Source organism: Condylura cristata, unplaced genomic scaffold (assembly GCF_000260355.1).
Source record: "Condylura cristata isolate star-nosed mole 26May11 unplaced genomic scaffold, ConCri1.0 scaffold00018, whole genome shotgun sequence".
Classification (NCBI taxonomy): domain Eukaryota; kingdom Metazoa; phylum Chordata; class Mammalia; order Eulipotyphla; family Talpidae; genus Condylura; species Condylura cristata.
The window spans coordinates 8,883,207-8,897,687 of NW_004567119.1; the positions used below are offsets into that span (position 1 = coordinate 8,883,207).

At 45.1% G+C, this 14,481-nt stretch overlaps 1 protein-coding gene across 1 annotated transcript in view; it reads right to left on the minus strand.

Moving 5' to 3' along the window:
* The window catches only part of NR3C2 (nuclear receptor subfamily 3, group C, member 2), a 282,191-nt gene that overhangs the window by 68,471 nt on the left and 199,239 nt on the right, over positions 1-14,481 (minus strand). Inside the window, exon 4 of the mRNA XM_004685316.2 lies at positions 10,687-10,803. Coding sequence (XP_004685373.1) covers positions 10,687-10,803 — 117 coding nt within the window. The remainder of the gene's footprint in view (positions 1-10,686; positions 10,804-14,481) is intronic.

Consider the following 14,481-nt stretch of genomic DNA (forward strand, 5'->3'; position numbering starts at 1 on the left):
CGGGGCAGGGACTGAACTCGTGCTGATGTGGCTTTAGCTTCTTAGTGCTGTGCCTTAACCCTCTGTACCACCAGGGAGAGCCTATGAAGAAACATTTACTAAATGCCACTTGCTGATTTAAATGAGAACTATAACAACATAAAGTAGGAAAAAAATAAAAGGTTTGAAATAGTTAACCAAAGGGCTTTGCCATCCTAAGAAAAATGCTAACAGTGTCGCAGTGGCCCTGGGAGCAGTGGGTTCTGGGGCCTGGTCTCGTGACTCACAGAAGCTGCCCCAGTGCCAATGAGACTCACTGCCCGGGGGTCTCCAGGAACAGACTTGGGGTGGGGGACAGCGTATTTAAGACAGACTTGACAAATGAATCCCATACACAGTGAGACATCAGAGCACTGGCCTGATGGGGTGGAACATAAAGAATAAACAAAATGCAAACAAAAACTAATCCTTGGATTCTGATCACAGAACAGTGCTGACCAGATGCGAAGCTGGGTAGAGGGGGGTGTGGATGGTGGGGGATAGTAATTGGGTCTTGGGTGAATGCATGGTGTGACAATTGTCAAGATGTGAATTGTATTCCCGAAACTTAAACAGTGTTGGGGCCTAATGCTAACTCAAGTTTAAAACATATGATCACCTATTTATAATTTGTTACTATTCTGCGAACTTGAACTTAGTTTAATCTGACTCAACATTAATTTATTTAAAAAAATATGGGTATGTACAGAATGGGAAATTGTTTTTTTCTCCATGGGCTTTAAACTTTTGCTTTAAAATTTAAAAAAAGTGAGCAAATGGTTCTTTGCAACTAACATAAACTGCCTTCCATTTTTATAGGAAATAATGATGAAACTGCTTGAATATTTTACTGGTGAATGAGTCTAATTTTACAAATGCCTGGGTTTGAAGATGGCTTGATTAAGACAACTTTAGGTTGAAAGAAGTCCTGGAGAATTAAAAAAAAAAAAAGGTTTTAATTGTTCATAAAAATTTGTTTCCTTAGCAGTGGCTGGAGAAGTCACTCCAGGGACACAGTGACAGGCCAGGGTGGATGGACACCTGAGCAACAACAGAAATCTGACCTCGGGGATGAAGTTCTCTGAGTGTCTGTTACAAGAGCTTTGAGAGATTGGCCAGGCCTGCCCAACGGTCAGTCCCAGATGAGAAACTGAGGTGACCAGAAATCTTCACAGTAAAGTCAGATTTAGACTTTCAGAGTCTGAGTCCAGGGAGCTAACAACAGAGTCCACACAGAGGGCCTGGCCACAGGAAGCCACACTGAGGGCCAACAGCTGCTTCGAGAGGTAGAAGTCAAGACGCTGCTGAAGCCGTTCCCAAGCCAAGAGAAAGAACTCAGACGTGGGCCGCCACTGACCCCAGGACTCCTCTGGCCTGTGCTAAGGCCCTTCTTTCATACAGCGTTAAGTCCATGTAAACAAACTTGGACCTGGCCTTCTCACAGCCTCACTGTGCCATCACCTGGACACCTCACAGAGAGGCTGGCCAGGGGCCCCATGACCGCTCGTGGCCAGGTGACCAGAGATGTGCTTTTCAAACATGAAGAGCCTTCCTGTGTAAATGCGTTAACATGCACAGAATGACACCAAACAGTAATTGCTTATCCCCATCACTACTTAAACATCATTTCACATTACTGTGCTCTCCAAGCACAGTACAAGGCACTGAGGAATGCCAATTATGCTTTGGGGGTTCTTATTCTCAGGACCTGCTCAATGACCACTTTTATGTCATTGTTGACAGGTTTGCTTTCTTTTTTTTCAAAATGACAAGGCGGCACATTCTGAAGCAGTCATTTTTACTAGCTCAGCTACTTCAGCTTTGAAGAGCTTCTCTGTCAAAATGTCAATCATTACCTTTTAATCAGTAAATAAAGTGGTCAGCATCTTGACTGACTCTTAATCCATTCTTACTCCCTCCCATTACTGCAGAGAACTTCTACTTACTGTCTATATTAATCACTAGGCTGAGTGTGTGTTTTATAATTTCACACAGCAATAAAACTATTTAAAACATCTGTTAGATGTGGGTTAGCCTTCACAAGACATTATCTGTTGCAGAAAAATCACCATCCTTAAAGATACCAATGATAGGAAATATCTATGGACAGCTACCTGGTGTTCGGTACATTTGGGGGTAAAAACGCAGGGAAGTTATGACAACATAACTGGCTCCTTCCCCGCTGGTCTTCACAATCACAATATTTGACTATGAAGAAAGGGAGGGTATTTATTAAGAAAGCCTCAAGTAGCAGCTAATTAGCCACTGGATTTTCAATTGAAAATAAAAGGCTGTTATATTGTTCCACAGACATGCCTGTTAGTTGAAAGTGAATGAATTCGATGAGCCTAACGAAGAAACCAGAGTCTGAGGAACACCCTACACATGACTCCTAGTGAGGCTGCTTTCTGAGGTGACTGGTACAGCAACCTGTGGCCCGTGGCGTGTTTGTTCTTGTTTCACTAATCTCTCCACAGACCTCACTCTCCTATGACCCTCTAGCCTGACATTTAGGGACAGCGGGCAATTCAAGTAGAGAGAGAAAATATCTCCTCTCTACATCAGCTGGGGTTGAAAACAAAGGCGTAAGCTTTGCTTCCCAGAGCTTTTTGTGTTTTGTTTCGGTTTGTGTGTTTCCCAAGTAGCCATATCAGCAAGTCTTGAACTCTACAATAAAGCCTTGATAGTTCGCAATGGTACAATAGAGCCGCTATTTTGCTTCGTCCATCGTCTTACTAAAAATGGACTCTGAGGTCTAAATATAGGGCTAACTTACAACATGTGAATAAAACACAGGGTGTGGGCAAACTTGCTAAAGGGGAGGGAAGCATCACGATGACAGGGTGGCACAGCTGTGAGGGGTGACTGGGCTTTACGCTCACAGCTCCCTCTGTGAAAATGGGGTCAACCCGTATCTTATCATAGGTTCTCCTGCTTGCAGGCACCAGGGCCTCAGTCAGGTAAGGCTGACGCCAGCAGTTAAGGCTGCCTGCCCACCCTCAGACAGACAGTGCAGTCAGGAACTCTGTTCCCAAGAGGCACTGATGCATCAGCCTGACTCTGCCCTGGGAAATTTTAGTACACGACAGTCCATGTGACTATGGAGCTGAGGGCTAGAGAGACAGGGAAGGAGAAATGCGGGGCAAAAGCTGAAGCAAAAGCAACAAGGCATGGAGGAGAGAACTAGGGAGAAAGCAGGCAGAAAGTCGGAAGGACGAAAGTGGAATGTCCTAGACATTGAAACCCTACTTTGTCCTCCATGACATCCCAGGACACCCAAGGACTAGTTGAAACAATTGCTATTTTATAGTAAAATGCTGCCATCTGAGGTCATTTCATTGTGTGGAGCGCCACACACCACCAGAAACGTCACAACCTCAGTATGTTAGCAGAGCTGGAAAATGTGTGCACATCGCAGCAAGCCCACAGAGGTGGCGGGGCCACGGGATGGCGTCTCTGAGACCGCCCTCGAAGGAAAGGGCGCCGGCTCTGGAGAGCCTGGGCCCTGAAGGCTGGGAAGCTCTTAGGCCCTGTCAGTAAAAGGGGCTTGACCTGCACCTGGAAGGATGCAGATGAAAGAGTTAAAGAGCAAGGGGGTGCAGTAAGGGCTCCTGAATATCCAGGCACATGGCTCCCAGCACCCCGGGGTGACTTGTTTTAGAAGACCCAAGAAAAGGAACCTCGCTGGGTGAGTGCACAAGGTGGGTGTGCGCATGTGTGTGCGTGTGCATGTGAGTGGGTTTCTGGGCAGGGAAGAACCTTCTATTGAGGCCTGGACTAGTTTCTGCTCTGTAGCATCTCAGTCAGAAATAACAGCAGTGCAGCCAGGGTTTTGAGGACGTGAATGAAAGCGACATGTACCTACTGACCACAGATTCTAATCACGACAGTTAAACGATGAAAGTGAACATGTGAGACTTGGAACTGAAGAAATGGAGTGAACCTTTCATTTCCATCTGCTTGGGGAGCAACCCCAAACTTTCCTCCAGAACGTGTGTCAGGATAACAAGGCTCATGGTCCAAGTATACAGACAAGGAGAAACACACTTTCTTACATTTCTCTTCATAGTATCTTTAACCTTTGCACATAAGTAGGAAGAACCCCAACCCCTATAGATGCTACTGTGTTGACAGTTACTCTGGTGATGCAGGTCATCACCAGAGAAAAGAACCTCACAAATGTACGGAAAGAGCCTTGTGCTTTGGAAGTGCAATTCTTACACTGAAGTTAATCAAACTGTACATTAAACGTTTGTAAAATAGCTCAATTTCTCTCACATGTTCTATAAAACAAAATAAAACCAAATGCTGGATTTTTTAAAAGCCAGCTGCTTGATTCAAGTTATAGTTCCGAGAACAATTAATATGGCTTAACTTACACAGGAAGATTCAAAAAACACATTTTCACTGGCTTATAAAATGTGTCCTCCCCGTGCAAGTCACTGTTCAAAGGTCCCACTGAAATTCTTATTGTCTATAAGCATGAGGGATGGAAGGGAAAAAAATCATCCGAGGAATGGTATTTCTTCATAAAACTCGGCACACTTGGGCTTTCTAAACTTTTGCAGACGACTGCATATCCTGCCTCCGGAGACCCTCACGGATATAAAAGATGTTTGTCTTATTGGATTTTAGATATTAAACCTACTCTCTCCCTGGCACGGATCCGTGATTTCTCTCACCAGGCCCGCGCGGCGTGAGAGCCGCAGGTGACTGAGTAGGTGCATGGTGCCTTCTCTGGGTCTGCCCTCAGCTCGAGAGGCGTCTGGGCTGGCTGAGCCGGGCGTGATCCTGCCCTTCTGGGGCTCCGGGTCTTTGGCTTTTCCCTCACGTCTCCAGTTCCTGCCTTGAAGCCCTTCCCTTGTCGAGATTCCCCACTCCCCAGCCCTCCCTTCTTCCCCTTCTGCTCAGGGCTCAGCCCTTCTCTCTCAGAGCCTCTAGTTCTGGACCTCCCCTGCTCAGTAGTGATACTGACGTCTGAAGACTCCCGTCAGTTTAGTTCAAAGGTGCCAGCGCTCTGTTCTTCCAATGACATTAGAAGAACCGTTACTGTGACTAGTGAACTAGGAAAGGTGGACGCCGACCCGGCCCCTGACTTTCCTCCACTCGCTGTTTGTTTCCTCTCGGTGTCTGGAGTTCGCAAATGTTTTCAGGGGGAGTTGTAATCACAGGACTAAGTGACTGACATAATTCTGCATAACCCCAGAGAGAATTGTGCTGTTGTGGATTTCCACAGCTATGATTCTATGGACTGATAAATACACATTATAGGGAAGGGCTTCAGTGGAAAGGATTCCCTCTCTGGGTTCCATTCTTACAAGAGGATCTGCGTCTTTGAACCACCCCCTTCTCTTTTTCCACACAACACATTTCATCAAGAGCAGAAAGTGAACCCAATGGGGTTGCCTTTGAAGCTTCCTGCTCGACTAAATGAAAGTGATGATGAGGTTAAGGAAAGTTCCAGGCAGGCAATGGAAGTAAGTTGGAAATAAAATTAGAAACGCCCGTGGCTTGTGAATCTGCATTTTTCCAGCTATCTGAAGCAAGACGGTAAGATTTCAGGAAGGAACGCCAAGTGACTTCTTTGCAAATCATGAAAAATGAAACAAGAGGGGGAGTTTGAAAAAGAGAAAAGAAGCCTGAATGAGACTCCTTACATACTTTTCAAATCTCTAATGATTTGCTTTGGGATTCCAATTTCCTCTTCTATAAAATGGGAGGCGAAGGGGAAGAAGGCTTCTAAGAGGCCCTGTCATCTACGATAGGTTGGAGCACAGTTAAGTGTCAGATTTTCCAAAGGACTGACTCTTGGTCTGATGGCCACTGGGGTTTAACGCTATGCTTTGCAGATTTCAGGGGACACTTTCAAGGACTGGCAAAGCTCAACTTCTGAGAATCTCGGCACACACAGAGATGTGATGAGTTCCAGGGAAGGCGAAGCAAGGAGCTTCTCATGTCTCCACAAACATGAGTTTTAAAGACCCACCTATGAGGGCAGGAGCATGAGTGGCAGGCTCAGTCTGGGGCCAGAGAAGCTGTTATTTTCCTTTCAATTTCCCTGTTGACATTCTCACATCTTTTGCTATTTTGTTTTGCATGTAGCCTAAGCTCAGCACGATTTGAAAGACAAGGAACAGGACTTGTGGGGCAGAAGGGAGGCGGAGCTAGAGGCAAAGGTAAGAGGGGCATTTCCTAGCCTTATTTCTGAGACATACCAATCTCCTACTCTTCTACTTCTAAAGGAGAGGCTAGTTTGGGGACATGGTCAGATTCCACACCCAGCAGCCTGCAAACAGGCAGGAAAAAGTGACTCTAGAGTACTTGGGATTCCTGTCGCCTGGAAGTAGGATGGTTTTTCCCCCAAGTCATGAGAGTTCACGCACAGAAAAATGTCTTCCAAGCGTCTTACTGTGCTACTATCCACCTTAGCCCTAAGAGTTACAGTGGAAGCAGGTGGAGAAAAAAAAGACAGGACAGACTGGTTTTGTGAGGAAAACTGGGTGAGATTGAGGCGGGTATAAAAAGCTTTCATTTAGTTCATATTTTTAAAGACTTTCACATTAAAAGGTCAAATGTCACATTCTCTCCTTTCTTAATTTGATAAAATAGCTTGATTTCTTTTTGCCCAAATGGAAACAGAAAATGAGGTTCTGAAGTAATTCACACAAGGAAAAAGTCCTACAGCCTCTGCTACAACTGGAAAATCAGTGAAAGGGATTTATGTAGTTATGGACCAGAAATGGTTAAATAAGAACTTGAACCTAAAAAAAATGACATTTATAAATATTACTTTCCACTCTACCTTTTTTTTTGTCATCACGTCTGTCAACGACCTAAGGATTTAAAGTAAGCCTTCTCTTTCAGTAAAAACCTATTCTGCATACATAGACATCAACAACAAATTATGCAAAGTTTGTATCCTGTGCTATGCCAAATCTCATTTACAGACCATCACAGACCCAAGTAAATACCCTGGATGCCCCAGGATAATCCGGGCTAGGAAGCACTCATCTGCAAACATGAGTCAGTGCCCACAGCAGAAGAGGGCGGGTGAACGCGCACTGGTGGCGGGAGTAGAAATCTGAGTCCTGTCTCTGCCCCTCTTGGGCCAGCTATTCAAACCCCTGTGCTTCCTCGAACTCACTGCTAAAACGGACAGCTGCACAGCACGCACAGCCGTGTTCCACGAGCCTTCCAAGGCAGGACCCGCGGCGAGGCTCAGCAGAAAGCTGTGGATTCAAGCCCTTGCAACTACCCATCACTCCTGCACTGCTGAGCAGCGGGCTACGGACACTTACCGAGTCACTGCGACGGAGCAGTGCACAGATAGCAAAGCCCCGGTGGAATGCACATCCCAGCAGAAAATCTCTCACCGCTAAGGCCGCACAATTAGTCGCCACACTGCTCCCCAGGGTCTACTTAATGTGGTCTGGAAGCAGTTTTGGTTGTTGCAGGCTGGAGAGGGAGGGTTGCTGCTGATAGCTCGAGCTGGCAGAGACCAGCGGCGGCAATAAGCCACCTGCCAAGGCACAGGCCGGGCCTCTATGACATGGAACTTTCAGGTTCCGAAGGTCAGCGGAGCAGAGGAGGACAAACTCTGGGCTAAAGAGGCTGTGTGGACTTGGTGAATCCTTAACACACCTCTCTGAAATGTGAGGGGGGACCTGAGACTGTTGTTTTACAGTTGCCTGTAGTCATTCTGTTTTACAGAACATAATATTTGTAATACATCCCGTAATATTTTAAAAGCCAGGCCCTCCCTGGTGGCGCAATGGGTTAAAGCACCGCATTATGAACTCTCCAAAGCCACTGCAGTATGAGTTCGATCCCCAGGCAGGGAGCTGACCCACATGGCGCAGCAGACCTCTCCTAACCTGCCCACTGCTCCCCTCAGCAGTGTATTTCAATGGATCTGCCTGTTCTGCTCCCCACTCTGTCTCTGGTGAATCCTCTCACCCACCACACCTCTAGCCTGTACCCCAGTTCTGCATGCATAAACAAATCAATCTTAAAAAAAAAACCTTCATAAGTTTTACACACAGATATTGAAACATATATCTTCAGAGTATGTAGATGTGATTCAATTCAGGTGATGGGATTTTACAAAATGGACTGAGAGTTCACTTTGCATCTAATGGTAATTTTGTGCTATCTCGATTTGAAGTTATTAATTTCTCCTGGCTCTCACTCAGGTGCTTTAGAAGGTGTCCTCTATGCCACCTCTGTGGTGACTTGGATATTCCAGCAAAGTGTAGTGTGGCTTCCTAGAAACACCAGGAGGCCAGAGATCTAGTGCCATCGCCTCAGGGGCATCTTGGAGAGTCACCAGCTCCAAAACATGGTGCGATGCTTTTCCGACCATGCGCAGAACTGCCACAGGCACTGCAGTGAGCCAGCCCGTGCCCTGGGTATCGCCTCGTGTGACCCACACTGCAGCCTGCACAGGAAGTCAGTGATGCGCAAGCCAGCTGAAGACCGGGAAATAGGCACGGAAAGGCGGTCACCTGCCTCAGGCTGCAAGGCCAGGAAATGGCGGCGCTAGGGGCCCGACAGTCTGGCTCCAGAGCCTGCCTCCTACCCAGCGCAGCCTCTTGGCTGAGCTCAGGGCGTTCTGGACAGGCTGGCACCGGCATGGCCTCAGGCGGCCCAGCTCACTCTCCTGGGCTTTTAGAGCCCTCTGCTCTCAGGAGGTGGGCGGTGCTCACCTCCTGTCCTGATTAGCCAGCTAATGCAGTGCCTCACATGCTGAAATCTCCTGCTTATTTCTTGTAGGAATTACCTGAGTTGCTTTAAATCAGTAATACCTGTATGACCTACACATTATTAAACACAACACAAAGTTCATGGGCGCGGAGGAATGTACAGTGCAAATCAATCCTTCCTATGCTTATCTCTTAGCCACGTGGCTTCCTACGGGGCCGGCTACCAGGAATGACTTGTTCAATGCCACCCCCGAAATCTCTATGTTCTTTTTGAAAATAGATTTTTAGCTTTGAATAAACATACTCTTTTGAAACTTGACTTTTGTTTTCATTAAACATTTTGGAGCTCAATCCATATAGACTTCCCCTTATTTTTATCAATGTCTGTGAGTATTTAATTGATCCTGAACAGATGAATTTTTAATGTATTCCTGATATTTAACAATGCTACAATGGATGCCTTATGCATATATCATTTCATACATTGCAATACACCTTAGATACATCCTAAAAGTAGAATGGTTGACTGAAAGGATGTGTGCTTTTAGCATTTTGTTGAAATAGCCTAATTACCCTCCATGAGGGTTGTATCAGTTAACACTAAAATGCATGATATCACCATAAGCTTCACTTTGTTTCTCCATTCATAAAATAATATGTAATAAAATACTTTGCCATTTGTAAGAAGAATCTTAAATTTGCCATTTTGTTACTATGACTACTACATTGAGAATATTTTCTTGTGTTTCAAAAGCAAATTGTATTTCTTTTATCTATGAATATAATCTCTGGATATTCTGTTCATGTTCATTTTTCTAATGAGTTGCTTTCTTTTTCTTATACAATTATATTTATCAATTTTATAAACAAACATTTTGTCTATAAGTTGCAACTATTTCCCCTAGTTTGTTTATTTTTTTTTTGTCTCTGATATAATACATGACTTACTTGATTTGAAAGTAGCATTCTTCTCAATGTTTTTATTTCACAGCTTCTGGATTTATGTCTGGAATTATGTCATATTACTTGAAAAATATAAAAACAATCCATGTTTTCCTCAGTTATTTCTATGGTTACATTTCTAAGCTTGTATTATTGAAATTACTCTGGTGCATGGGCAGAGTTTTGATTTAACTTTCTTGTTTTGTAGATTGCTTCCTGGTTGTGACAGTAATTTCTGCTCTATCCCTTCCCCATTGATCTAAAATGCCAATTTTTAGTATTTACAAAATTCTCATTGTTATTTGAATCTATTTCTTGATTTCTGTTGAGCTGACGATCAATACTAAATACACAGACAATTCAAATAACTGTAGCTATAGCAAATGTTTCATTTGATAGAGCTAAGTGCCATCATTATTTAACTTAGGCAGAATTTTCCTGGCTGCTCTTTAGAATCATGGAATCATCAATTGGTATTGTTCTTAGGGTTGTGTTATATTCATCAATTAGCTTAGCTTCCCATTCATGGATGTTGTATACTTTTGTTTGGTTCAACTATTCACCTCACCCTCTTTTTTGGTAGCTTCTGTAACATTTAGAAGTTTTCTTAAATATAAGTTTTCCTTTGTTATTTTTACTCTTAGAGTTCGGGATGTATTCCTCTCTGCTTAACGTTATCACACATGCGTCTTATTTCTAAACAGACATGGAAATAAAAACGGTTAGCTACAGTTTTATAGAAAAAGTCATTCATTTTTGTTTTAGTTTTGGTTATGTGTCCAGTTCTGGAAACCTTAGAAAACTTAGGGTTGAAAACTTCGCTAAAAACACAGCCACATCACATGCTTCTTTTTAACTCCTACAAAGGATATTTTTCTCCTACCATGTTTTAGCATGAAAACAGAATGCCTAAGATTTTTAGAAATCTTTGTTCCATGTTAACTTCATCTTCATTTTGGTAGCACACAGTCTAGTGGTTGTTATATTAAACATTAATCTTTATTGAGCTAAAAACAGAACTTACCTCCTAAATTCATTCCAGCTTGAAGACATTTCTGAAGTCTGCAGGCAGGACAATTCTTCCGTCGAATTTTATCAATGATGCAATCATTTCTTCCAGCACATAGATAGTTGTGTTGCCCTGAATAAAGTAAGGAAAAGCAATTTTTAGACTATTATGCTAATACAAAGTACTAAAGTATATAATCAGAACATGAAACTTTCTTCTATGCTGCCGGGAAATCTTATGTACACAAAAGTAAAAGGAAAACATAATTTGCAGATAAACTAGACACAAAACATCTCAACACAGCTGATATTTTTGATGACAGATTACAAGACTGACACTGTCTAAAGCCACCAGGTTATCATGTAAGGAAAGCACCCTCCCCAACGACGGAGTGTGACAGCTTCATGATCCCAGATCAGGAGGTAGATGCAGATTTCCTCCTGACACCCCAACAGCAGCGACCTCAGCAATGGCCCGAAGGCAACTGTTGTGGAGGGTAACCTGTCCACCTCTCATACATGTGATCTCATGGGGAGACACTTCAGTCATACAACTGGAAATGTTTATTTCACTCTGCAGAACTAACTGGAACTAAAAAAGTCCAGATGGGGGCACAGTAGGTGCTTATAATGGGGCAAGACACAAAGTGATGGCCTAGCTCTCGCGTTATTTATTTGGAAAGTATTACGGAGCTCCCACTAGCCATAACGGCAGGCGTTACCGGAAACAGCGAGGAGAGGGCCATGGAGAAGGCACATGTCCCTGCTGGCTTCCACTGGTTGGGGGGGAGACAGACGACAAAGTAATTAGGTAAACTGTGCAAATGTCTGTCAGTAATCAGTGCTAGGGAGCGAAAGGAAAAGCAGGGAGGTAGCGTGACGAAGGTGCGGGAGGATGCAGGTCTTTTAGAACAAAGCACATAGGGGAGGCCTCATGGGGCGATTTTTAAACAAAGGTTTGATGGAAATGAAGGTGTCACGTGAACACGACAGGGAGGAGGAAACTGGGCAGAGGAAAAGGCAAAGGAGGCTATGTTTTGAGAAGAGCCGAGTGTGAAGAGCAGAAAGAACGAGTGAAAGCTGTGGAGATGAAGCAACATTCTAACTGAGGTAGGCAACGCGGGGCCCAGGGCTCAACACCCAAGAATTTTACTCAGACGATGGGGAGCCGCGAGCCGCCCAGCAGGCTGGGGGCAGAGACCAGTCCCGAGAGGATCGGCATTTGCCTTTGCATCTGACTGCAAAGGCGGAGGACAGGAGCTGGCACAGTGGCGCTGGAGGTGGGCACTGATCAGGTGAGACACAGGTGGGTGGTCGGCTGGCGGCAGTGACAGACCCGAGGAGCAGGATGGGAGAAAGCAGGCATGAAAGAGGCACGAAGATTCATGGGCTGAGAAAAATGGAATCACCATGAATTAAAAGGAGGAAAGAGGGCCCTCCATGGTGGCGCAGTGGGTTACAGCACAGCACTAAGAAGCTACAGCCCCTTCCCCATGAGTTCGATCCCCGCCCCCCCCAGAGGTGACCACATGGCGTGGCAGACCTCTCCTGACCCGCCCGCTGCTCCCCTCAGCAGTGTACTCCGTTGATCTGCCTGTTCTGCTCCCCACTCTGTCTCTGTGAAGCCGCTCACCACCCTCACACCTCTGGTTTGTATCCCAGTTCTGTGTGCATAAATAAATAAATCTAAAAAAAAAAAAAAAGAAAGAAAGAGGAGAGGAGCCGCTTGTGATTGATGGGGGGGGGGGGGGTTGTCCAGCTCGGCTGCGGTCATGTTAGTCTCGCGATGAACACCAGAAGTCAGCCGTCAGGCTGCAGTTAGGGAGGGAGCTGGCCGCGAGTCCACCAGGTGGAAGACACCCACGGGGAAAAAGCGCAGAGACTGTCCCGACCTGAGCCACGGGACACGGCGACGTGCAGACAGAGGACAGGGGCCTCCATGGTTTCTGAAAAGTTGGGGACAGGCTTGACACCAACCCCTGCCATGCGCTGGGACTTACTAAGTAAATTACAGAAAATAGGCAATAAAAATAAGATGCATCACTTAATGTCATTAAAATAATTTAATCGACAGCACATTCTCAGCAACATTATGGTAAATCTTAGTAATAATCATAGCAGTAAACAACTCCCATAGCTGAGGGAAATCCATCAAAGTGAAGAGAAAGAACCTACAATCAGAATAATCTAGTGGCTTTTCAACAAGTTGAAGGTGCCGGGTGACCAGGTGACCCCGTCACACAAGGCTATTGGTAGCACAGTGCAGAGTGGACATGATGACCAGGACGCCATCTGCTCTTGCCCAACACCTCAGGCAAGGTCTCAAAGGCATTGCACCTTTCAGAATACAATTGTAAGGTCCTGTTAGGGCACTAACTTTCCTCTTTAATGTCAGATTACAACGTTTTTATTTTTTTAAGTATTTTTTATTTTGTGTAGAAAAACTGGGGTGCAAGACAGAAGCATGGGGGGTGAGAGGCTTCACTAGAAACAGAGCAGGTAGCAGAAAAAGTGGATTCACTGAACTACGCTGCTGAGGGGAGCAGCAGGTGTGATAGGAGAGGTGTGTTGCGCCATGTGGGTCACTCCCTGGGGGGGGACCCAACTCAGGCAGTAGTGGTGATAGTGCTGAGACTAAACCCCTTGGTCACCAGAAAGGCCGTTTTATTTTCTGAAACTGGGTTATGGGTCGCACTGGCTTATAACACTGTATAGGATTCACACTGTGCACCCACCTCAAGGCACCCTGGGCCTCTCCAGCACTGCACAGAGCACTAGCTTACTGAAGCTTCACAACACCCCCAGGACTTAGGAGAGATTAGCCTTGCTATTGTGTGCAAGCAGACACCCCTGCCAGAACAGGCAGGGACTGCTCCAGCAGGCTGGAGGGAAACTGTCCCTCCAAACCAGGCTGTCACTGTGCCTGAGGGCCAGAGACTTTTCTAAGTATTCATTTGCTGATCCAACAGGATGCTGAGAGGGCTCTTCAGAGAAAATAAGCAAAGAACATTTGTTGAACCAGGCACACACTACTCTAGCACCTGCATTTTCACTGGCAACCGGCATCCTATGCTTGTTGCAATGGTCAGTAGAAAGCCATCTATTCTGCTTATAAATTTCCATGGTTGAGTACATTTTAAAGCACAAAGAGGACTAAGTGGAACTTTAATTGGTTTCCATTCAATGACTATTTATGGAAGCCTACTATGTGTGCAAAGTCACAAAACACTGAAGTGCAGGAGTGTTCTTTCCACTTCTGTGAATCTACAAAAAAAACATGACAGAGTTTCTTAGATAATTGACATGCACTACACTATTTTCTTCGTTGGGAGTTTAAGAAGAGAGACTACAAAAGCTGGGGTTTTTCTACGTAGATATCTTTTTTGAAATGGACACATTTCAAAATTTCATGTCGGCCCTCCCTGATGGTGCAGCGGGTTAAAGCACAGCATTAAAAAGCTAAAGCCACTTCTGCATGAGCTCGCTCCCTGCCTGCCCCGGAGGTGACCACATGGTGCAGCAGACCTCTCCTGACCCGCCCGCTGCTCCCCTCAGCAGTGTACTTCTTCAGTGGGCCTGATCTGCTCCGCACTCTGTCTCTGGTGAAACTTCTCACCACGCCTGCAACTTTGACTTTTGTACTCCAGTTCTGTATGAATAAATAAATAAATCTTTAAAAAAAATTTTCATGTCACTTTAAGAGTTGCAGAATAATTTGCTTCCAGGAGCAATATTTGAACAGCGCACCTGGTACCAACAACTGTGTGGCTGTAGCCACTAGTTCACCCTGCACAGGTTGGGAGCATCGGGA